The sequence below is a fragment of the Lepidochelys olivacea genome (genome assembly GCF_965140295.1).
Source record: "Lepidochelys olivacea isolate rLepOli2 genome assembly, chromosome: 7".
Classification (NCBI taxonomy): domain Eukaryota; kingdom Metazoa; phylum Chordata; order Testudines; family Cheloniidae; genus Lepidochelys; species Lepidochelys olivacea.
Window position 1 is genome coordinate 50,299,095 of NC_140417.1, and position 25,453 is coordinate 50,324,547.

The following is a 25,453-nucleotide window of genomic DNA, read 5'->3' on the forward strand; positions in this document are numbered from 1 at the left end:
GAGAATGTGGTGGAACTTGTTTAAGCGAGCACTTTGCCCACAGAAAAGGCTGATTTTACTTAATCTGTTTTCTATGCACCAAGTTAAACTGCCCACCCAATATGCCCAGGTGGGAGAGCAGAATATCTTACTACATGTCTGGTTAAAGACACTGTTCTGGTGTGTAGATCCACAACACAGCTCTGTTCTTCAGGCACTGGGGGAGGAGGAAGGGAGACGGATCAGCTGATGGGAACTCCTGAGGGAAACTGATCAGGATCTTGTAAATCTGGGAACTTGTGGCTCAGATACTGTGCTGCTGTGGGTCTTGTATGTACCTGGGCACAGGTCCTGGGGCTGTATTTGATCTACATGTGAATCAGGTCATTCACAAGGAATTGGGGATCTGAATCATCTGATTACTATGGAATAATTGGCAGCTCTTGGACTGTCACTTGTGTGGCCATGTTCTCTGGGCAGGTCTGAGACCCTTCCACATGGTCCTGATTTAAAAGTTAGCCTAGCCCGGAGCTGATAATAAATCGTCCTGCTCCACATTTTCAGACTTGTTTTCCCTGACAGTTTTCCCTTCAGACAAACCCAATGGAGATCCGTCCCTTAGCTGTAAAGAGCAGGAAGAGGAACGTCTCCAGGCCAGCATCCACAACTGCAGCAGCTTCCTCCTCTGGCACGAGCCAGGTGAAACTGGACAGCTTCCTTCAGTAAACCCAAAGGCTTTCCTGGTCACTTAGGCATGCTTGGGCAGAAGACTTGGGGCTCATCTATGTCTCTGCAGAACCAAGGTGCTGGGACCAACACACAGTGTCAATCAGAACTCTCCCATGTTGTTTGCTGTTGATCCAGTCGAGGCTGACTATACTGTGAGGATGGCGAGGCAGGATGTGCCATGTGCTGCCAGCTGTCCTGGGAGATGGGGCTCCTGACACTCAGCAACCTGCCTGCCTTTGTCTGACGTGCAAGGTCACTGGTTTGTGCTCAAGAGCTCAGGACTCCCAGTGGGTGGGGTGTGTGGACCCCTCAACTCTGCCTGGTTTGACTCATCTCGGCCTCACTCCTAGGCAATGCAATAAAGTGTGGGACAAAGCAGACTTAAAAATCTCCTGGCTGCTGATTTCACAGAATCATAGAATATCAGGATTGGAAGGGACCTCAGGAGGTCATCTAGTCCAACCCCCTGCTCAAAGCAGGACCAATCCCCAACTAAATCATCCCAGCCAGGGCTTTGTCAAGCCTGAAGTTAAAAATACCTAAGGAAGGAGATTCCACGACCTCCCTAGGTAACACATTCCAGTGTTTCACCACCATCCTAGTGAAAGTCTTTCCTAATATCCAACCTAAACCTCCCCCTCTGCAACTTGAGACCATTACTCCTCATTCTGTCATCCGCTACCACTGAGAACAGTCTAGATCCATCCTCTTTGGAACCCCTTTCAGGTAGTTAAAAGCAGCTATCAAGTCCCCCCTCATTCTTCTCTTCCGCAGACTAAACAATCCCAGTTCCCTCAGCCTCTCCTCATAAGTCATGTGTTCCAGTCCCCTAATCATTTTTGTTGCCGTCTGCTGGACTCTTTCCAATTTTTCCACATCCGTCTTGTAGTGTGGGGCCCAAAACTGGACACAGTACTCCAGATGAGGCCTCACCAATGTCAAATAGAGGGGAATGATCACGTCCCTCGATCTGCTGGCAATGCCCCTACTTATACATCCCAAAATGCCATTGGCCTTCTTGGCAACAAGGGCACACTGTTGACTGATGTCCAGCTTCTCATCCACTGTAACCCCTAGGTCCTTTTCTGCAGAACTGCTGCCTAGCCATTTGGTCCCTAGTCTGTAGCAGTGCATGGGATTCTTCCATCCTAAGTGCAGGACTGTGCACTTGTCCTTGTTGAACCTCATCAGATTTCTTTTGGCCCAATCCTCTAATTCGTGTAGGTCCCTCTATATCCTATCCCTACCCTCCAGCGTATCTTCCACTCCTCCCAGTTTAGTGTCGTCTGCAAACTTGCTGAGGGTGCAATCCACACCATCCTCCAGGTCATTAAGGAAGATACTGAACAAAACCGGTCCGAGGACCGACCCTTGGAGCACTCCACTTGATAGCGGCTGCCAACTAGACATTGAGCCATTGATCACTACCTGTTGAGCCCGGCAATCTAGCCAGCTTTCTATCCACCTTATCGTCCATTCATCCAGCCCATGCTTCTTTAACTTACTGGCAAGAATACTGTGGGAGACAGTGTCAAAAGCTTTGCTAAAGTCAAGCAACAGCATGTCCACTGCTTTCCCCTCATCCGCAGAATCAGTTATCTCGCCATAGAAGGCAATTAGATTAGTCAGGCATGACTTGCCCTTGGTGAATCCATGCTGACTGTTCCTGATCACTTTCCTCTCGTGTAAGTGCTTCAGAATTGATTCCTTGAGGACCTGTTCCATGATTTTTCCAGGGACTGAGGTGAGGCTGACTGGCCTGTATTTCCCAGGATCCTCCTTCTTCCCTTTTTTAAAGATAGGCACTACATTAGCCTTTTTCCGGTCATCCAGGACCTCCCCCGATCGCCATGAGTTTTCAGAGATAATGGCCAATGGCTCTGCAATCACATCCGCCAACTCCTTTAGCGCTCTCGGATGCAGCACATCTGGCCCCATGGACTTGTGCTCGTCCCGCTTTTCTAAATAGTCCCGAACCACTTCTTTCTTCAGAGGGCTGGCCTTGTTTGGGCCTGGCCTTACGTTTCCCCCAGGAGCCTCTGTTGGCACAGAATAAACAATGAATTTCCTCACCCTGCTGGCCTGTTCTGAGGCTTTGGCGTTTGTGGTGGTGACTGGTCCCTTGGGGGACAAACAACTCTAGCTTGGTTTCAGGAGCAGCGTAGACCTGAAGATGGAGGAAGGGGATCCAGTGTCTGTTAGCCTGTAGCATCCAGGGCTGCATTTCCAGGACAGGGATGGGCAATTTCCCCGTGCTGGGTGTTTCACCTCCAACTGTCCTTGCTAGTAGGGTGGCATGGCAATCCTCTCCCTAACCTAGAGTCTTTGGGCCAGAGCATGCCTGGTGCAAACCCCCCTGAAAGGAGGGGTCTGCCTCAGGCACAAATCTGGTTTTTAATCTGATAGCCAGGGGAGACACCTTGGCCAGTCACATTGACACCTCACACCCAGGCATGGCAGCTGGGGACTTAGCCTAGCCTAGCAGGAGACTCTGCTTTGGAAGGGATGAGGCCGGAATCCATGGCAGACCACCATTCTATGTTGCTGTCTTTGCCATCCCAGCAGATATCCGGCCTGCCGATTGTCCATAGAGCAAAACTGTATGTGATTTGTTGCTATACAGTGGGCGTGCGATCGGCACTGTACTGTTGGCATGCACAGGTTTGAGGAGGAGGTGGGTCTGTAATGAGGCAGCAGGAGGTGAGGGTTAGGGGTGATCTTAGCATTTCTAGCTCAGCAGCACCCGGAGCAGGTGGCCTTTCCCAGCTCGCCACTTCTGTAGGGCTTTATTTTCCAGAATCGAGAGAACGTCATGTCTCTGTACCAGGCTCTTAAAGAGGCAGGCACCTGTGTGACTTTCGGTATTCTCTGCAAACTTTGGTTTGGAACTTACATTTTTTAATCAATTTTTGTAAATGATATGGTGAGTTTACAAATGCTTCTCTGCAACAGATCCCTCCCTGCTGCTGCTTGGGTGTTAAATACAAAATACCAGCCCCATTACACTTACTGGGGAAGAAATATGATGGGGCTGCTGATTGCTAGGGGAGGGCTTTATTCCCCTTCATTGGCCTTAAGCTCAGTCTTTTGTCTCAGGTATCCAATGTGGTTCTGTTCCAGATCTTGCCCTGATTCAGTGGAGCCCTCTTTAAATGGTGCTGTTTATAATGAATTGGCCAGTGAGCATGGCTAGTTAGAGAGCTGGCTGGACAGATCCAATATTGGTACAGGCTTATCTGGAAACCAAAATGAATGGATTAAAGGCAGAGCAGTAACTCCACTGATTTCAGCATCAGCAGCGGTTTGTGTCAGCACCCAGCCCATGCAGTGTGGGCGGCCCGATTCCTGTATGTCCCTGAGAACGTGTGCCTTTATTAAATAAATGTGGTGTACACGATGGAGCCATCTGACTTGTAACCTGAGATGGCTGCTGCTGTCTCTTCTCAGTGAAGGTCTCGTTCCTTCCATTGCATTCAGGGAGCCAGGTTCCCACTGGGAAACAGAATTTGAAAGTAGCTGAGACACTCTTGCAGATTCCTCTGAGCCAGCAGGTGCAGGCCACTGATGGAGGCAGGGACCTGGATTTCGTGGGCCTCAGCTGTGAGCCAGTCCAAGTCCTGTGGGGCCTATTGAAGTATTGCAGCTGCTGTGCCCTAGTATCTTACACCCTGCTGTCTGTGGTGGTAGAGAAAGGGGAGCACCACAGTCCATAGAACACCAGCCACTGTTCCCAATGAATGCTGAGGTGGCCATTAGCTACACTAGAGGCAGGCATGGAGAAGAGCACTGGGCAGGGCATGAGTTGTGTTGGTTGCTCCATCTCCAGAGTGTGGGCAGGCACCCTTGAGTGGAGCTGGAGCTCTGCGTGGGGGGACTTTCCAGCATCTGCCCCTCCCACCTGCTGCTGCCAATGTGGAGTGGAGGCGATGGATCCCTTGGCAGTGGGGTGGCACAAGAGCATTGGACTTGAATCCTGGATGGCTCCCTAATTTCCCCTCCTTCCAGCAGCTCTGATCGATGGGAGCACTGGGGCAGTGAGGGGGAGATGACCAGTGGGGAAGTTTGGCTGAAGGGAGGGAGGGAAAGGGGTCACCTAGAAATGTGAGGAGGCCTGGGGCACATGGAGGTTAAATGCTGCAGGGTATCAAGGGGTGAACAAACCAGCTCTCTTTGGAGAAGGATGGGAGCTAGTCAGGTGCTGGGTAGCTGCTCTCTCTAGTCTGGCTATGGAGGAGGGTGAGCAGCTACTGGGAGCATGGGGATGGAGCCAGGGAGCAGGTCTGGGACAGGAGTTTGGCTACAGGGCGGGGGACCTGGTGGCAGAAGGCCCGGCGCTGAAGCTTTCTAGCCGGCACTGAGGCACTCACCCCGAAGTAGAAGGCGCCTGACAACCAGACATTCCAGGAATTGAAACTCTGCACCAGCTTGGAAATGGTCCTGAGGGGAGTCAGGATGCCCAGCTCCATCCCCTTTTCCTCAGGCAGCTCCTGAGGCTGGGAAGGAGGCCCTTGAAGGCTTGATAGACCTGGCCCTCACTCAGCACTGAATTACAGGTAGATTAAAGCCAGGTGAGGGCAGGTTAGCTTGACCATGTGTTGGTGCTACACAACAGTGGCATATCTAAGCAACATTAAGTCAAGTAGGTCGACCTACAGCCACCACAGTAATGAAATCAGTTGTTCATGTCCACACTACACTCGTTCTGTCGGTGGTGCACGTCCTCACCAGCAGCACTTGCACGGACTGAGGTGGGGCACTTTGGTTAGGTGTGCTAGAGAGGACAGATGATCCAGTGGTTTCATTAATAGCTTTTAAAGCCAAAAGGGACCATTGTTACCTACTCTGACCAGCAGAGCACAGGCCTAAGAACCTCACCCAGATTTCTCCATCAAACCCATGACATCTGTTTATGCTAGAGCAGCTCTTGGAAAGACATGCAGTCCTGACTTGGATTGGAGAATCCACCAGGCCTCTAGCTAAACTGCTTAAGATGCTACCCTGCTAGCGGGTAGATCTGGGGTCTACCCAGCTCTACACCAGACTGCCTGTGTGGCCTTGGGCAAGTGACTTTAGTCTTTTTGTGTGTCAGCTTCCTATATGCATAATGAGACTACTTCAGCCCCCTGAGGTGTGCCAGGGCTCAAACTTCTGCTCTGTGGGGTGTGTCGAGGCTCACAGCTTCAGCCCTGCGCGTTTGAAAATATTTACCAGAGCTCTGCTCTGGCTGAATTTAAGCCCTGGCTGTGTGCATATATCTAGAAACAAAGAATGTAAGTCATATTTATAGGTGGGGGACTCTATCCTGGGAAGCAGTGACTCTGAAAAGGATTTTGGGGGTGGGAGGGGGTGGATAATCAGCTGAATGGGAACTATGTGATGCTGTGGCCAAAAGAGAGAACATGATCCTGGGATGTGTAAACAGATGAATCTTAAGTAGGAGTAGAGAGGTTATTTTACTGCTGTGTTTTGGCATTGGTGCAACCACTCCTGGAATCTTGTATCCAGTTCTGGTGTCTACAATTCAAGAAGAATGTTGATAGATTGAAGAGGGGTCAGCAAAGAGCCATGAGAAGCATTAAATGATTGGAAAATCTGCCTCTTAGATTGAGCTCCTTGAGTCTATTGCTATTTAACTTAACATAGAGACAGGGTGATTTGGTTAGTCTGAGCCTCTACATAGGGAACATATAGAATATTAAGGTTGGAAGGGACCTCAGGAGGTCATCTAGTCCCTGCCCCTGCTCAAAGCAGGACCAATCTGCAACTAAATAGAATCATAGACTTTAAGGTCAGAAGGGACCATCATGATTGCCAAGTCTGACCTACTGTACAACCCAGGCCACAGAATCTCACCCACTCCTGTAATAAACCGCTAACCTATGTCTGAGCTATTGAAGTCCTCAAAACATGGTTTAAAGACTTCAAGGTGCAGAGAATCCTCCAGCAAGTGACCCGTGCCCCACGCTGCAGAGGAAGGCAAAAGACCCCCAGGTCTTCTGCCAATCTGCCCTGGAGGAAAATTCCTTCCTGACCCCAAATATGGCAATCCGCTAAACCCTGAGCATGTGGGCAAGACTCACCAGCCAGACACCCAGGAAAAAATTCTCTGTAGTAACTCAGATCCCACCCCATCTAACATCCCATCACAGGCAATTGGGCATATTTACTGCTAATAGTCAAAGATCAATTTATTGCCAAAACTAGGCTATCCCATCATACCATCTCCTCCATAAACTTATCAAGCTTAGTCTTGAAGCCAGATATGTCTTTTGTCCCCACTGCTCCCCTTGGAAGGCTGTTCCAGAGCTTCAGTCCTCTGAGGGTTAGAAACCTTTGTCTAATTTCAAGTCTAAACTTCCCGACGGCCAGTTTATATCCATTTGTTCTTGTGTCCACATTGGTACTGAGCTTAAATTCTTCCTCTCCCTCCCTGGTATTTATCCGTCTCATATATTTATAGAGAGCAATCATATCTCCCCTCAGCCTTCTTTTGGTTAGGCTAAACAAGCCAAGTTCTTTGAGTCTCCTTTCATAAGACAGGTTTTCCATTCCTCGGATCATCCTAGTAGCCCTTCTCTGTACCTGTTCCAGTTTGAATTAATCCTTCTTCAACATGGGAGACCAGAACTGCATACAGTATTCCAGATGAGGTCTCACCAGTGCCTTGTATAACTGTACTAACACCTCCTTATCTCTACTGGAAATACCTCACCTGATGCATCCCAAGACTGCATTAGCTTTTTTCACGACCATATCACATTGGCGGCTCATAGTCATCCTGTGGTCAACCAATAATCCGAGGTCCTTCTCCTACTCTGTTACTTCCAAGCGATGCATCCCCAGCTTATAACAAAAATTATTAATTCCTAAATACATCACCTTGCACTTTTCATTATTAAATTTCATCCTATTACTATTACTCCAGTTTATAAGGTCATCCAGATCTTTCTGTATGATATCCCGGTCCTTCTCTGTATTGGCAATACCTCCCAGCTTTGTATCATCCACAAACTTTATTAGCGCACGCCCACTTTTTGTGCCAAGGTCAGTAATAAAAAGATTAAATAAGATTCATTCCAAAACTGATCCCTGAGGAACTCCACTAGTAACCTCCCTCTAGCCTGACAGTTCACTTTTCAGTGTGACCAGTTGTAATCTCCCCTTTAATCAGTTCCTTATCCACCTTTCAATTTTCATATTGATCCAATTTAGCTAATAATTCCCCCGGTGGAACCGTATCAAATGCCTTACTGAAATCAAGGTAAATTAGATCCACTGCGTTTCCTTTGTCTAAAAAATCTGTTACCTTCTCAAAGGACAGGTTTCAGAGTAACAGCCGTGTTAGTCTGTATTCGCAAAAAGAAAAGGAGTACTTGTGGCACCTTAGAGACTAACCAATTTATTTGAGCATAAGCTTTCGTGAGATACAGCTTATGCTCAGATAAATTGGTTAGTCTCTAAGGTGCCACAAGTACTCCTTTTCTTCTCAAAGGAGGAAATCAGGTTGGTTTGGCACGATCTATCTTTTGTAAAACCATGTTGTATTTTATCCCAATTACCATTGACCTCAATGTCCTAACTACTTTCTCCTTCAAAAATTTTTCCAAGACCTTGCATACTACAGATGTCAAACTAACAGGCCTGTAGTTACCTGGATCTTTTTTTTTTTCCTTTCTTAAAAATAGGAACTATGTTAGCAATTCTCCAGTCATACGGTACAACCCCTGAGTTTACAGATTCATTAAAAATTCTTGCTAATGGGCTTGCAATTTCATGTGCCAGTTCCTTTAATATTCTTGGATGAAGATTATCTGGGCCCCCTGATTTAGTCCCATTAAGCTGTTCGAGTTTGGCTTCTACCTCGGATGTGGTAATGTCTACCTCCATAGCTTTGTTCCCATTTGTCATCCTACCATTATCCCTAAGCTCCTCATTAGCCTCATTAAAGACCGAGGCAAAGTATTTGTTTAGATATTGGGCCATGCCAAGGTTATCCTTAACCTCCACTCCAAAATATGGCTATAGAACCTTTTACTATTGGTTTTAATTCCCTTTGCAAGGTTCAACTCTACATGGCTTTTGGCCTTTCTCACTTTATCACTACATGTTCTGGCCTCAATAAGGTAACTTTCCTTGCTGATCCCTCCCATCTTCCTCTCCTTGTAGGCTTTCTGCTTTTTCTTAATCGCCTCTCTGAGATGCTTGCTCATCTATCCTGTTCTATAACTCCTGCCTATGAATTTTTTCCCCTTTCTTGGGATGCAGGCTTCTGATAGTTTCTGCAACTTTGACTTGAAGTAATTCCAGGCCTCTTCCGCCTTTAGATTCACAAGTTCTTCAGTCCAATACACTTCCCTAACTAATTTCCTTAATTTTTGAAAGTTAGCCCTTTTGAAATCAAAAACCTTAGTCAGAGATCTATTTTTGTTCATCCTTCCATTTAGTTTGAACTGAGTTAGCGCATGATGGCATGTTGTTCCCTACAACCATTTCTTCTATGAGGTCCTTGCTACTCACTAAAAACCAAATCTAAAATGGCATCCCCTCTTGTTGGTTCAGCAACTACTTTATGAAGGAATCCATCAGCTATCGCATCCAGGAAAATCTGAGCCCGCTTATTATTACTAGCACTTGTTCTATATCATCCCAGCCAGGGCTTTGTCAAGCCTGACCTTAAAAACCTCTCAGGAAGAAGATTCCACCACCTTCCTAGGTAACCCATTCCAGTGCTTCACCAACCTCCTCGTGAAAAAGTTTTTCCTAATATCCAACCTAAACCTTCCCCACTGCAACTTGAGACCATTACTCCTTGTTCTGTCATCTGTTACCACTGAGAACAGTCTAGATCAGTGCTTCTCAAGCTATCTGATGTGTGGGATCGGCAATTTTTTTTTCCAACATGCGCACAGACTGGTAGCCGATGGCTCGTGGACTGGCACCGGTCCACCAACCACCACTTTGAGTATCACTGGTCTAGATCCATCCTCTTTGGAACCCCCTTTCAAGTAGTTGAAAGCAGCTATTAAATCCCCCCTCATTCTTCTCTTCTGCAGACTAAATAATCTCAGTTCCCTCAGCCTCTCCTCATAAGTCATGTGCTCCAGCCCCCTAATGATTTTTGTTGTCCTCCACTGGACTCTTCCAGTTTTTCCACATCCTTCTTGTAGTGTGGGGCCCAAAACTGGACACTACTCCAGATGAGGCCTCACCAATGCCGAATAGAGGGGAATGATCACATCCCTCGATCTGCTGGCAGTGCTCCTCCAAAAAGGGCACACTGTTGACTCATATCCAGCTTCTAGTCCACTGTAACCCTTAGGTCCTTTCCACAGAATTGCTGCCTAGCCACTCGGTCCCTAGTCTGTAGCAGTGCCCATCTTGTTTGCCCATTTGCCTTTTTGATATTTTTATGTTCTTACTAATATGTGTGAAGAGAGACACTGTGTTACAGCTGCCCACAAGCAGAGGAAGGGGGGAGAGATAAGAGAGCAAAAGTGTTGCTGGGCAGAGTGGGAGTTTAATATACAATGTACACTTGAAGGACAGTCCTGCCTCAAACTCCTCTCCTGAAATAAGGTCAAGGAACCAGTCACAAAGGGCGAGGGGGGGGGGAGTATAAGAAATACGAAAAGGCAAAAGGGTATGTCTACACTACAAAATAAGATCAATTTTATAGAAGTCGATTTTCAGTCAATTGCGTATGTCCACACTAAGCGCATTAAGTTGGTGGAGTGCGTCCTCACTACCATAGCTAGCATAGACTTACAAAGCGGTGCACTGTGGGTAGCTACTCAACAGTTCCTGCAGTCTCCACCGCCCATTGGAATTCTGGGTTACGTTCCCAATGCCTGATGGGGCAAAAACATTGTTGCGGGTGGTTTGGGGTACATGATGTCAGTCGCCCCTCCCTCCGTGAAGGCAACTCAGACAATCGTTTTGCACCTTTTTTCCGTGCAGATGTCCTAGCACGGCAAGCATTGAGTCCACTCAGCTCACCCTCGCTGCTGTTGTGTCCTGGGTGCTGCTGTCAGCCAACAGTGCAGTAGGTCTGCTAACTGTCGTTGTCCATCGCTTCCGCTGCAACTCTGCTCTCCTGCAGCCCAGGGGATCTGTTCTGGTCCTCCTGGGTGCTCCTAACAGTCGTCGTCCACCGCTTCCGCTTCAACTCTGCTGTCCTGCAGACGCCATACCACGGCAAGCATGGAGCCCGCACAGATCGCCATCACCGCTACTGTTGTGAGCATTGTAAACACCTCGCACATTATCCTGGAGTATATGCAGAACCGGGCTAAGAGACACCAGCACGAGGAGGATTTTGATGAGAACATGGACACAGACATTTCTGAAAGCGTGGGCTGTGACAATTGGGACATCATGGCGGCAGTGGGGTTGGTTGAGACAGTGGAATGCTAAGTCTGGGCCAGGCAAACAAGCACAGACTGGTGGGTCCGCATAGAGTTGCAGGTATGGGATGATTCACAGTGGCTGCGAAACTTTTGCATGCGTATGGCCACTTTCCTGGAACTCTGTGAGTTACTTTCCCCCATGCTGAAGCACAGAAATACTGAGATGAGAGCTGCTCCGACAGTTGAGAAGCGAGTGGCAATAGCCCTGTGGAAACTTGCAATGCCTGACTGATACCGGTCAGTCGGGAATCAATTTGGAGTGGGCAAGACTACTGTGGGGACTGCTGTGATCCAAGTAGCCAATGCAGTCACTGACGTTCTGCTATCAAGGGTAGTGACTCTGGGAAATGTGCAGGTCATACAGGATGGCTTTGCTGCAATGGGGTTCCCTAACTGTCGTGGGGCGATAGATGGCATGCATATCCCCATCTTGGCACCAGACCACCTTGCCAACCAGTACATAAACGGCAAGGGGTACTTCTCAATGGTGCTGCAAACACTGGTGGATCACAAGGGACGTTTCACCGACATCAATGTGGGATTGCCGGGAAAGGTACATGATGCTTGCATATTTAGGAACTCCAGACTGTTCCTTCTTGCAACTTCTCAGACTTACTTCCCAGACCAGAAAATTACCATTGAGGAAGTTGAAATGCCAATATTTATCCTTGGGGACCCAGCCTACCCCTTGCTCCCATGGCTCATGAAGCTGTACACCGGCAGGCTGGACAGTAAGTAGTAAGGAGCAGTTCAACTATAGGCTGAGCAAGTGCAGAATGGTGGTAGAATGTGCCTTTGGATGTTTAAAAGATTGCTGACTAGGTCAGACCTCAGCGTAACCAACATTCCCATTGTTATTGCGGCTTGCTGTGTGCTCCATAATATCTGTGAGAGTAAGGGGGAGACGGTTATGGCGGGGTGGGAGGTTGAGGCAAATCACCTGGTGGCCGATTTTGAGCAGACACCAGCGTGATTAGAAGAGCACAGCAAGGCATGCTGCGCATCAGAGAGGTTTTGAAAACCAGTTTCATGACTGGCCAGGCTATGGTTTGACTGTTGTGTGTGTTTCTCCTTGATGCAAACCCACCCACCTTGGTTGATCTTTAATTCCCTGTAACCAAACCACCCTTCCTCCCTCCCCCCTTTGAAATAAAGTAACTATTGTTTTGAAACCATGCATTATTTCTTTTATTAATTAAAAAAAAAAAAGTGAGATAACTGACAAGGTAGCCCGGGTGGGGTGGGGGAGGAGGGAAGGACAAGGCTACATTGCCTTTTGTAGCCACACTACAAATCAAACTGTTTGAATGGCAACCTTCAGTTGCTTTGGCCATCCTCTGTAGTGGAGTGGCTGGGTGCCCGGAGCCTCCCTCCATGCATTCTTGGGCGTCTGGGTGAGGAGGATATGGAACTTGGGGAGGAGGTCAGCCGGTTATACAATGGATGCTGTGGAAGGTCTGTGCTCGTGTTGGCTTTCTTGCAGCTCCACCAGATGTTTCATCATGTCCGTTTGCTTCCCCCATTAGCCTCAGCATCGCCTCCTGCCTTTGCTCTTCGCGCTCAATTAATGCTTTCCTGGCCTCTAACACTGAATGCCTCCATGCATTAAGCTGCGCTCTATCAGTGCGGGAGGTCTGCATGAGCTCAGCAAACATGTCATCGCGAGTGCATGTTTTTCACCTTCTAATCTGTGATAACCTCAGGAAGGAGATGATAGGGGGAGCATAGAAAGGAGTTTGCATGGGAGTTAGCTTGGGGAGAGCCCACTGAGGCTTACATCTTGCCGGCTTCTCTGAGTAGTTACTACAACTCCTGAGGAAGCTCGTAGAAGGAAGGTGATATGGATGGGGGGTGTTCAGCTGTTGTGACCTGCACTGGATGTGCTATGATTGTCTTTCTTCCACAGGACAGAAGCGACTTTGTCTGTAAAAAAAAGTGCAAACTGTTCTCCATATTGGAAGAGAAGGTTCAAGGTCTAGAGCAACAGGTATCGACCCTGTGTTGCATAAGAGAAACTGAAGATTTCCTGGACAGACGTCAGGATATGCTTCTACGGGCACAAGGTTCTGAAGATTCAGAGCAGGCTACACACTGGGGACAGGAGGCCGGTGAAGAAATTTGGCATCATGTGACCTCCAGAAGAAGAAAGGGGAACGTCCATGTACCAGCAATGCAGATACAGGTAAGTAACAGTTTTCATGTTCTCTCCACAGGTACCAATGCGGAGAGTGGACCACATGATATGTCTGAGGGAAGGGAGCAGAAGGAGACTCCACCAGTTGGAAGGCATGAGATGCACTGTCCTAGGGTTGGGGGTTCCATGACCACCGCTCCCAAGAGAAGGAGGCGGGTGGTGGTGATCGGGGACTCTCTGCTCAGGGGGACTGAGTCATCTATCTGCTGCCCCGACTGGGAAAACCAAGAAGTCTGCTGCTTGCCAGGGGCTAGGATTTGCGATGTGACGGAGAGACTGCCGAGACTCATCAAGCCCTCGGATCGCTACCCCTTCCTGCTTCTCCACATGGGCACCAATGATACTGCCAAGAATGACCTTGAGCGGATCACTGCAGACTACATGTTTCTGGAAAGAAGGATAAAGGAGTTTGAGGCGCAAGTGGTGTTCTCGTCCTTTCTCCCCATGGAAGTCAACGAATGGCTACGCAGGTGGTGTCGGAGAGAAGGCTTTGGATACTTTGACCATGGGATGGTGTTCCAAGAAGGAGGAATGCTAGGCAGAGACGGATTCCACCTAACGAAGAGAAGGAAGAACATCTTCACAAGCAGCCTGGCTAACCTAATGAGGAGGGCTTTAAACTAGGTTCACCGGGGGAAGACGACCAAAGCCCTGAGGGAAGTGGGATACCGGGAGGGAGCAGGAGCGTGTGAGATGGGAGGGCTCCTGCCTCATACTGAGAAAGAGGAGCGATCAGCGTTTTATCTCAAGTGCCTATACACAAATGCACAAAGCCTGGGAAACGAGCAGGGAGAACTGGAAGTCCTGGCAAAGTCAAGGAATTATGATGTGATTGGAATAACCGAGACTTGGTGGGATAACTCACATGACTGGAGTACTGTCATGGATGGATATAAGCTGTTCAGGAAGGACAGGCAGGGCAGAAAAGGTGGGGGAGTTGCACTGTGTGTAAGAGAGCAGTATGACTGCTCAGAGGTCCGGTATGAAACTGCAGAAAAACCTGAGAGTCTCTGGATTAAGTTTAGAAATGTGAGCACCAAGGGTGATGTCATGGTGGGAGTCTGCTATAGACCACCGGACCAGGGGGATGAGGTGGACGAGGCTTTCTTCCGGCAACTCGCAGAAGCTACTAGATTGCACGCCCTGGTTCTCATGGGAGACTTCAATCACCCTGATATCTGCTGGGAGAGCAATACAGCGGTGCACAGACAATCCAGGAAGCTTTTGGAAAGTGTAGGGAACAATTTCCTGGTGCAAGTGCTGGAGGAACCAACTCGGGGCAGAGTTCTTCTTGACCTGCTACTCACAAACCGGGGAGAATTAGTAGGGGAAGCAAAAGTGGATGGGAACCTGGGAGGTAGTGACCATGAGATGGTCGAGTTCAGGATCCTGACACAAGGAAGAAAGGAAAGCAGCAGAATACGGACCCTGGACTTCAGAAAAGCAGACTTTGACTTCCTCAGGGAACTGATGGGCAAGATCCTCTGGGAGAATAACATGAGGGGGAAAGGAGTCCAGGAGAGCTGGCTGTATTTTAAAGAATCATTATTGAGGTTACAGGGACAAACCATCCCAATGTGTAGAAAGAATAGTAAATATGGCAGGCGACCAGCTTGGCTTAACAGTGAAATCCTTGCTGATCTTAAACACAAAAAAGAAGCTTACAAGAAGTGGAAGATTGGACAAATGACCAGGGATGAGTATAAAAATATTGCTCTGGCATGCAGGAGTGAAATCAGGAAGGCCAAATCACATCTGGAGTTGCAGCTAGCAAGAGATGTCAAGAGTAACAAGAAGGGTTTCTTCACGTATGTTATCAACAAGAAGAAAGTCAAGGAAAGTGTGGGCCCCTTACTGAATGAGGGAGGCAACCTAGTGACAGAGGAGGTGGAAAAAGCTTAATGTACTCTATACTTTCTTTGCCTCTGTCTTCACGAACAAGGTCAGCTCCCAGACTACTGCACTGGGCAGCACAGCATGGGGAGGAGGTGACCAGCCTTCTGTGGAGAAAGAAGTGGTTCGGGACTATTCAGAAAATCTGGACGTGCACAAGTCCATGGGGCCGGATGCGCTGCATCCGAGAGTGCTAAAGGAGTTGGCGGATGTGATTGCAGAGCCATTGGCCATTATCTTTGAAAACTCGTGACTATCCGGGGAAGTCCTGGACGACTGGAAAAAGGCTAATGTAGTGCCCATCTTTAAAAAATGGAAGGAGGAGGATCCTGGGAACTACAGGCCAGTCAGCCTCATCTCAGTCCCCGGAAAAATCATGGAGCAGGTCCTCAAGGAATCAATTCTGAAGCACTTACACGAGAGGAAAGTGATCAGGAACAGTCAGCATGGATTCACGAAGGGCAAGTCATGCCTGATTAATCTAATTGCCTTCTATGACGAGATAACTTGTTCTGTGGATGAAGGGAAAGCAGTGGACGTGTTGTTGCTTGACTTTAGCAAGGCTTTTGACACTGTCTCCCACAGTATTCTTGTCAGCAAGTTAAAGAAGCATGGGCTGGATGAATGCACTATAAGGTGGGTAGAAAGTTGGCTAGATTGTCGGGCTCAACGGGTAGTGATAAATGGCTCCATGTCTAGTTGGCGGTCAGTATCAAGCGGAGTGTCCCAAGGGTCGGTCCTGGGGCTAGTTTTGTTCAATATCTTCATAAATGATCTGGAGGATGGTGTGGATTGCACCCTCAGCAAGTTTACAGATGACACTAAATTGGGAGGAGTGGTAGATACGCTGGAGGGTAGGGATAGGATACAGAGGGACCTAGACAAATTGGAGGATTGGGCCAAAAGAAATCTGATGAGGTTCAACAAGGACAAGTGCAGAGTCCTGCACTTAGGACAGAAGAATCCAATGCACTGCTACTGACTAGGGACCAAATGGCTAGGCGGCACTTCTGCAGAAAAGGACCTAGGGGTTTCAGTGGACAAGAAGCTGGATATGAGTCAACAGTGTGCCCTTGTTGCCAAGAAGGCCAATGGCATTTTGGGATGTATAAGTAGGGGCATTGCCAGCAGATCGAGGGATGTGATCATTCCCCTGTATTCGACATTGGTGAGGCCTTATCTGGAGTACTGTGTCCAGTTTCGGGCCGCACACTACAAGAAAGATGTGGAAAAATTGGAGAGAGTCCAGCGGAGGGCAACAAAAATGATTAGGGGACTGGAACACATGACTTATGAGGAGAGGCTGAGGGAACTGGGATTGTTTAGTCTACAGAAGAGAAGAATGAGGGGGGATTTGATAGCTGCTTTCAGCTACCTGAAAGGTGGTTCCAAAGAGGATGGATCTAGACTATTCTCAGTGGTAGCGGATGACAGGACAAGGAGTAATGGTCTCAAGTTGCAGTGGGCGAGATTTAGGTTGGATATTAGGAAAGACTTTTTCACTAGGAGGGTGGTGAAACACTGGAATGCGTTACCTAGGGAGGTGGTGGAATCTCCTTCCTTAGAAGTTTTTAAGGTCAGGCTTGACAAAGCCCTGGCTCGGATGATTTAATTGCGGATCGGTCCTGCTTTGAGCAGGGAGTTGGACTAGATGACCTCCTGAGTCCCTTCCAACCCTGATATTCTATGATTTGCAGCTGGGGCGGAGATAAAAAGGGAGAGTAAAATTTAAGATGTATGCCTGAGAACAAAAGGGAGACTCTCTCTTTCACAGTGAAGTAATTCACAGAAGACAGCACACGTGCTTTAGGTACCAGGTTGCATTTTGCCTTTTATGTTGAGCACCTGCCAGTATGGTGACACATCATAAATGGCTGGGCAACTGAATTCGGTTTCCCGGCAGCCATGGTAAGTCTTTTGGTATGTGGGGCTGGTTTCTTACGCCTTCATAACATGTGGGAATGGTTTCAAACTGCAGTGCCATCCTTTTCCCATAGCAAGCAATCATCCCATACCCGCAACATTATGCGGTCCCCCTAGTCTGTACTTGTTTGCTGGGCCCAGAATCAGCGTTCCACTCTATCAACCAGCCCCACTGCTGCCATGATGTCCCAATTGCCACAGCCTATGCTTTCAGGAACGTCTGTGTCCATGTCCTCATCACAATCCTCTTTGTGCTGGCATCTCTTAGCTTGGTTCTGCACATACTCCAGGATAATGTGCAAGGTATTTACAATGCTCACAACTGCAGCAGTGAGTAGAGCGGGCTCCATGCTTGCTGTGGTATGGCGTCTGCACGGGTAACCCAGGCAGAAAGGAGTGAAACGGTTGTCTGCCATTGTTTTCAAGAAGGGAGAGAAGGGGCGACTGACATGTACCCCAAACCACCCTCAAAAATGTTTTTGCCCCATCAAGCATTGGGAACTTCAACCAGAATTCCAATGGGCAGCGGGAACTGTGGGATGGCTACCCACGGTGCACTGCTCCATAAGTCAATGCTAGCCACAGTATTGAGGACACACTCCGCTGATGTAATGTGCTTTGTGGGGACATACACAACTGACTGTATAAAATCGATTTCCAAAAATTGACTTCTATAAAACCAACCTAATTTCGTAGTATAGACATACCCTGAGAAAAACAACCTAATCTGGAATTAAAGTGAACAGAATTTTATTGGAAGTCAAAACTGGGCCTGAGCTTGTCTCTATAATTTCACCCAAATAGTAACGGCCCCTGCTCTTTCACTAGGGAAACGGTCTCAGGAAAAGCCTGCTTCTTGTGGCTTTTCATTGTATTTATGCTATGACATCTTCCTTTGGCCAATTGCAGGAGCACACGGAGCAGACACTGACCCGTGGGTTGCAGAAGGAAGGGGGTAAAAGGTGCACAGATTTTGTCTAAAGGTGTCATTATTAATCATTGATTTGGACTGCAGGAGTGCAAGGAGCCCCACTTACAGAGCAGGACCCCACTGTGCTAGGCACTGTCCAAACACAGAACAAAAGAGATGGGCTCTGTTCCAAGGAGTATTAAGCACAAGAATCAGATTGTTCTAAGCCTGCTCCCACTGGCCTCCTTGGGTGTAGGAGCAGACCATTTGTGCACAGGGTGTTAAGTGCTTTTTCTTCAACCCTCCCCTGGTTGTTGTTACGCAGACAGAATGCAGAACAGAAGTCTGAAGTGTGGGCAATGCAATGTTTGTTGGGGTTAATTCAAGGAAGCATAGTGTTGCAGGTCTGGGACGATTCCCAGTGGCTGCAAAACTTTCGCATGCATAAGGGCACTTTCATGGAACTTTGTGACTTGCTTTCACCTGCCCTGAGGTGCAAGAATACTAAAATGAGAGCAGCCCTCACAGTTGAGAAGCGAGTGGCAATAGCCCTGTGGAAGCTTGCAACGCGAGACCTCTACCGGTCAGTCGGGAATCAATTTGGAGTGGGCAAAGCTACTGTGGGGGCTGCTGTGATACAAGTAGCCAATGCAATCAAAGATCTGCTGATATCAAGGGTAGTGACCCTGGGAAGTGCGCAGGTCATAGTGGATGGCTTTGCTGCAATGGGATTCCCTAACTGTGGTGGGGCCATAGACGGAACCCATATCACTATCTTGGCACCGGAGCACCAAGCCAGCGAGTACATAAACCACAAGGGGTACTTTTCAATAGTGCTGCAAGCTCTGGTGGATCACAAGGGACGTTTCACCAACATCAACGTGGGATGGCAGGGAAAGGTACATGACGCTCGCATCTTCAGGAACTCTGGTCTGTTTCAAAAGCTGCAGGAAGGGACTTTATTCCCAGTATAGAAAATAACCATTGGGGATGTTGAAATGCCTATAGTTATCCTTGGGGACCCAGCCTACCCCTTAATGCCATGGCTCATGAAGCCGTACACAGGCAGCCTGGACAGTAGTCAGGAGCTGTTCAACTACAGGCTCAGCAAGTGCAGAATGGTGGTAGAATGTGCATTTGGATGTTTAAAAGCGTGTTGATGCAGTTTATTGACTTGGTTAGACCTCAGCAAAACCAGTATTCCTACTGTTATTACTGCTTGCTGTGCGCTCCACAATATCTGTGAGTAAGGGGGAGACGTTTATGGCGGGGTGGGAGGTTGAGGCAAATCGCCTGGCCGCTGCTTACGTGCAGCCAGACACCAGGGCAGTTAGAAGAGCACAGGAGGGCGCAGTGCGCATCAGAGAAGCTTTGAAAACCAGTTTCATGACTGGCCAGGCTACGGTGTGAAAGTTCTTTGTGTCTCCTTGATGGAAACCCCCCGTCCCTTGGTTCACTCTACTTCCCTGTAAGCTAAGCACCCTCCCCTCCTCCCTTCAATCACCACTTGCAGAGGCAATAAAGTCATTGTTGCTTCACATTCATGCATTCTTTATTAACTCATCACTCAAATAGGGGGATAACTGCCAAGGTAGCCCAGGAGGGGTGGTGGAGGAGGGAAGGACAAGGACACACAGCACTTTAAAAGTTTAAAACTTATTGAATGCCAGCCTTCTGTTGCTTGAGCAATCCTCTGGGGTGGAGTGGCTGGAGGCCCCCCCACCGTGTTCTTGGGCATCTGGGTGAGGACGCTGTGGAACTTGGGGAGGAGGGCGGTTGCTTACACAGGGGCTGTATCATAGAATATCAGGGTTGGAAGGGACCTCAGGAGGTCATCTAGTCCAACCCCCTGCTCAAAGCAGGACCAATCCCCAATTAAATCATCCCAGCCAGGGCTTTATCAAGCCTGACCTTAAAAACTTCTAAGGAAGGAGATTCTACCACCTTCCTAGGTAACGCATTCCAGTGTTTCATCACCCTCCTAGTGAAAAAGTTTTTCCTAATATCCAACCTAAACCTCCCCCACTGCAACTTGAGACCGCTGTAGCGGCCGTCTGTGCTCCTGCTTCCTTTCCTGCAGTTCAACCATATGCTGGAGCATATTAGTTTGATCCTCCAGCAGCTTCAGCATTGAATCCTGCCTCCTCTCATTATGCTGCCGCCACCTTTCAGCTTCAGTCCTCTCTTTGGCCCACTTACTCTCTTCAGCCCCCAGCACCTCTCCCGGTCATTTTCTGACATTGTCTGCCTCCACACATTCATCTGTGCTCTGTCAGTGTGGGAGGACAGCATGAGCTCAAGAGAATATTTCATCGTGAGTGCATTTTTTTCACCTTCTAATCTTCACTAGCATCTGGGAAGGAGAAGATCCTGTGATCCTTGAAACACATACAGCTGGTGGAGAGGGAAAAAAAGGGACAGTGGTATTTAAAAAGACACATTTTATAGAACAATGGGTATACTCTTTCACGGTAAACCTTGCTGTTAACATTGCATACATAGCACGTGCTTTCATTACAAAGGTCGCATTTTGCCTCCCCCTACCACGTGGCTAGCCCCTCACCCCTCCCCGTGGCTAACAGCGGGGAACATTTCTGTTCAGCCACATGCAAACAGCCCAGCAGGAATGGGCACCTCTGAATGTCCCCTTAAGAAAAGCACCCTATTTCAACCAGGTGACCATGAATGATATCACTCCCCCGAGGATAACACAGAGAGATAAAGAATGGATGTTGTTTGAATGCCAGCAAACATACACTGCAATGCTTTGTTCTACAATGATTCCCGAGTACGTGCTACTGGCCTGGAGTGGTAAAGTGTCCTACCATGGTGGACGGAATAAGGCTACCCTCCCCAGAAACCTTTTGCAAAGGCTTTAGGAGGACATCCAGGAGAGCTTTATGGAGATGTCCCTGGAGGATTTCCGTTTCATCCCCAGACACGTTAACAGACTTTTCAAGTAGCTGTACTGGCCGCAAGTGCCAGGGCAAATTAATCATTAAACAGGCTTGCTTTGAAACCATGTAGACTATTTAAAAAGGTACATTCACCAGAGGTCCCTTCTCCACCTGGCGGGTCCGGGAGTCAGCCTTGGGTGGGTTTGGGGAGTACTGGCTCCAGGTCCAGGGTGAGAAACAGGTCCTGGCTGTCCAGAAAACTGGTTTCTCCGCTTGCTTGCTGTGAGCTGTCTACAACCTCCTCCTCATCATCATCTTCCTCGTCCCCAAAACCTGCTTCCGTGTTTGAAGGAGTCAAACAACACGGTTGGGGTAGTGGTGGCTGAACCCCCTAAAATGGCATGCAGCTCATCATAGAAGCGGCATGTTTGGGGCTCTGACCCGGAGCGGCCATTTGCCTCTCTGGTTTTCTGGTAGGCTTGCCTCAGCTCCTTAAGTTTCACGCAGCACTGCTTCAGGTCTCTGTTATGGCCTCTGTCCTTCATGCCCTGGGAGATTTTGACAAATGTTTTGGCATTTTAAAAACTGGAACGGAGTTCTGATAGCACAGATTCCTCTCCCCATACAGCGATCAGATCCTGTACCTCCCGTTCAGTCCATGCTGGAGCTCTTTTGCGATTCTGGGACTCCATCATGGTCACCTCTGCTGATGAGCTCTGCACTCACCTGCAGCTTGCCACGCTGGCCAAACAGGAAATTGAAATTCAAAAGTTCACGGGCCTTTTCCTGTCTACCTGGCCAGTGCATCTGAGTTGAGAGCGCTGTCCAGAGCGGTCACAAGGGAGCACTCTGGGATGGCTCCCGGAGGCCAATGCCATCTAATTGCATCCACAATACCCCAAATTCAACCCGGCAAGGCCGATTTCAGTGCTAATCCCCTTGTTGAGGGTGGAGTAAAGAAATTGATTTTAAGATCCCTTTAAGTCGAAAAAAGGGCTTTGTCGTGTGGATGGGCGCAGGATTAAATTCGACCTCAACTCCTATTGTAGACCAGGGCTAAGAGTCCTCCTTTTACAACAAACCTGGACCTATTAGAAGAGCTGAAAGGTGGTGGGTTGCTCCGTGCCGCCGTCTAAGCTCTCTGGAGGCTTTCATCTGCTTCCTGCTCTGTCTGAAACTGCTCCCTTGATGCTGGAGACATTAGTTCCTCACTGGGTTGTGGACTTGGGCTATGTCCCACTGGAAGCGATAAAGGTGATGGGGGGTGTCTCCGACAATTGTGAACTGCTTTCTGCTGATGCACTAGGTTATATTTGAAGCTCCAGTTGAGCTTCTTGTGCTGGTTTAGCTGCTGTTGCAGGCGCTGTGGCGCCCTTTGGTGCTGACTACCCTGACTCTGGTGGGGTTGCAAGCATAGGCTCTGACAGCTCCACCAGTTCCGATCCTTGGGCTGGGTCCCAGGAACTGGATCTACAACTGCTGCCATAGACTTTGGTCTGGGGTCTGGTTCCACCACCTCTGGCTGGGTCCCTGTAGGAGGCTCAGGAATAGAGTTAGGTGTGGAGGCCTATTTAGCCTGGCTGTGGGTGACCATCCCCACCCTTTTTGTTAGCCTCACAAGTCTTCTCCCAGCAACCTGGGAATGGGATAATCGTCATAGACTTCAAAAGTCCATATTCCTGAGCAGTCCTTGTACTGGACAGGCAACTTGGCTGTAGGCAAGTTAAAAGAGTTGACCTTAAAAGGTTGCACCATCACTTGGGCCTCTGGGTTGATAAATTTGGGGTCCACCAGGAATCAGACACCTGTGCTCCAATGTCTCTCCACGCAGTTATCTTCCTCCCACCCACACTCACAGTTTCCCTTTGCTCTGGGGGTATTTGCGAGGCATCTGGGCCTGAAGGCTCTCTTTGGGACCCCGGGGTGATAAACTGCAGTTGGTTGGTGCTCTTGGGGCAGTTGGCCTTCACATGCTCCAGCTCATTACATTTAAACCATCGCCCAACTGACTGTGGGCTGGGGTGAGGTGGGTGATTGGAGAGTTGGGTGGTGGGTCGAGAGGGCATCTGGGGTCTCCTTGGCTGTGTGGAGGGTTCCTACTTGTGAGGTGGGGCCTTGGGCTGACTCCAATGGTAGGGTGTCATCTCAGGTTGCCCCTTCTGGTATCCGCACGAACTGCTAACTAGCTTTCTTCTCCGCCACCTCCACCCATTTGGCTCCGATTTCCTCTGCTTCGGTTGTAGTTTTGGGCTTCCCATCTAGTATGTACCTTTCCATTTCCTCAGGAACACCCTCTAAGAATTGCTCCACTTGCATGAGGAGAGACAGATCTTCCAGAGACTTAACGCTTGCTCCTGATATCCAGGCATCCCAATTTTTCACAATGTGGTAGGTGTGTCGGGAAAATGCCACATCTGGTTTCCACTTATAAACTTATAAAGAATGTATTTAGTGTTACTGGTCTCTTGGGTCAACTGGTCACTAGTTGTAGCAGTTACTCATTGTGATGTTATCTGATTAAAACATGACCATGTAGATCATTGTTGCAACTACTATTATATGTTTGCAATAAATTTTATACAAAATGTGGCCTGTAAGATATCATAAATATAAAGGGAAGGGTAAACACCTTTAAAAGCCCTCCTGGCCAGAGGAAAAACCCTTTCACCTGTAAAGGGTTAAGAAGCTAGGATAACCTCGCTGGCACCTGACCAAAATGACCAATGAGACAAGATACTTTCAAAGCTGGAGGGGGGGAGAAACAAAGGCTCTCTCTGTCTGTGTGATGCTTTTGCTGGGAACAGAACAGGAATGGAGTCTTAGAACTTAGTAAGTAATCTAGGTAGATATGCATTAGATTCTGTTTGTTTAAATGGCTGAGAAAATAAGCTGTGCTGAATGGATTTGATATTCCTGTTTTTGTGTCTTTTTGTAACTTAAGGTTTTGCCTAGAGGGATTCTCTGTGTTTTGAATCTAATTACCCTGTAAGGTATTTACCATCCTGATTTTACAGAGCTGATTCTTTTACTTTTTCTTCTATTAAAATTCTTCTTTTAAGAACCTGATTCCTTTTTCATTGTTCTTAAGATCCAAGGGTTTGGTTCTGTGTTCACCTATGCAAATTGGTGAGGATTTTTATCAAACCTTCCCCAGAAAAGGGTGTAGCCAGCACAGAGTGCCTGAGGCAAGCAACAGCTGGGTTTGTTGCCCGGTGTGTGTCACGCCAATGACCACAACGGGGTGGAGAAGCAGAGAGATTTATTTGGAGTGCCAAATAGGGCGCAGGGAGACTGAGCTGTCTCAAATCCTGCGGCAGTGCAACAGATTCCAGTATACATTTTATACCTTTGCCTACTTCACTACACAAGCTTATGCAACCAATTACCTGTTGCCCCGTACAATACCGTAGCCAATCAGCTAAAGCAGCCAGTTGTGTTTTTCCTCAGTAGCATTGCTCAAGCCTTGCCTTATTTGGTCCTATTTGTTACTGGTTTTTGCTAAACATTTCTGCCTTATCTATCTGTTTCTCAGGCCGAAGGTGGCCTTGGCTGGCGAGCCGTGTGCAAACCTGTCTGTTTGTGTGCTAGCTTCCTCAGAGTTATGCATGATCACAGAGGGTTCAAGGAGCAAAGGGGCCTTGGTTTATCCGGGCCTAAAGTAGGAGGGCTTCCTCGACACTCGTGGTCTTCCACCCTCCCGAGTTACCTAGTGTAGTGCCTAGTGTCACCAACAACTCCCTCCTTTGAGAATACTCAACAAGCTTGCAACTGAGTCTTCTCATATTTCCCTGGACAATAAGTGATTCCCAGTTTGAGCGCACGGGTCAGGGCTACTAGCTCAGCCAGCTGGGCAGAGGTCCCGGTGGGCAACCTCTAGGCCTCTATGGTATCATGGAGGGTCACGACAGCATAACCCGCCCTCCTTTGCCCCTCCATGACAATGCTGCTACCATCAGTGTACCACTCATAATCTGCATTTGGGAGTGGCTGATCCTTTAAATCCTGGTTTCTGGCGTACTGGGCATCTATGATCTCTAAACAGTCATGTTCCTGTTCCTCTGTTTCTGGCAAGAGGGTGGCTGGGTTAAGGGAGGGGCAAGACGCCAGGGTGACCTCGGGGTTCTCTAACAGCTTAGCCTGATACCGAGCAATCCGAGCCTGGGTGAGCCAGAGCCCACCCTTTGTGTCTCGCAGGGCTTGGACCATATGGGGAGTATAGATTTGCATAACCGTTCCCGAAGTTAGCTTCTCAGCTTCCTCAAGTACTAGGGCAGTAGCTGCGACCGCCCGTAAACATGCTGGCCAACCCTTTGCAACCTAATCCAGTTGCTTAGAAAAATAAGCCACGGGACGTTTCCAGGTCCCCAACAACTGGGTTAGCACTCCCAGAGCCACCCCTTTTCGTTCATGTATATACAATTGAAATGGCTTCCATCAGCTGGAGCTTCCATCAGCTTCCTTTTTAGGATTTGAAATGCCTTGTTGGCTTCTGGGGACCAGTGAAAGGGGTTGTGGTCCGTTC

General features: G+C 48.4%; 1 protein-coding gene across 9 annotated transcripts in view; it reads left to right on the top strand.

Moving 5' to 3' along the window:
* Positions 1-23,939, top strand: part of TRAIP (TRAF interacting protein) — a 61,910-nt gene extending 37,971 nt beyond the window's left edge. The window contains exons 16-18 of one of the 9 annotated variants that reach the window (XM_084633745.1): positions 574-678; positions 13,021-13,296; positions 23,217-23,939. In XM_084633745.1, the coding sequence (XP_084489871.1) occupies positions 574-678; positions 13,021-13,296; positions 23,217-23,249 (414 nt within the window). In that variant the 3' untranslated portion in view covers positions 23,250-23,939. Of the gene's footprint in view, positions 1-561; positions 783-10,665; positions 12,287-13,020; positions 13,297-18,363; positions 19,906-23,216 lie in introns of those variants that run through there. The other 8 variants (XR_014712379.1, XM_084633746.1, XM_084633747.1 and 5 more) reach the window with 8 other exon arrangements.
* Positions 23,940-25,453: the final 1,514 nt, after the last annotated feature.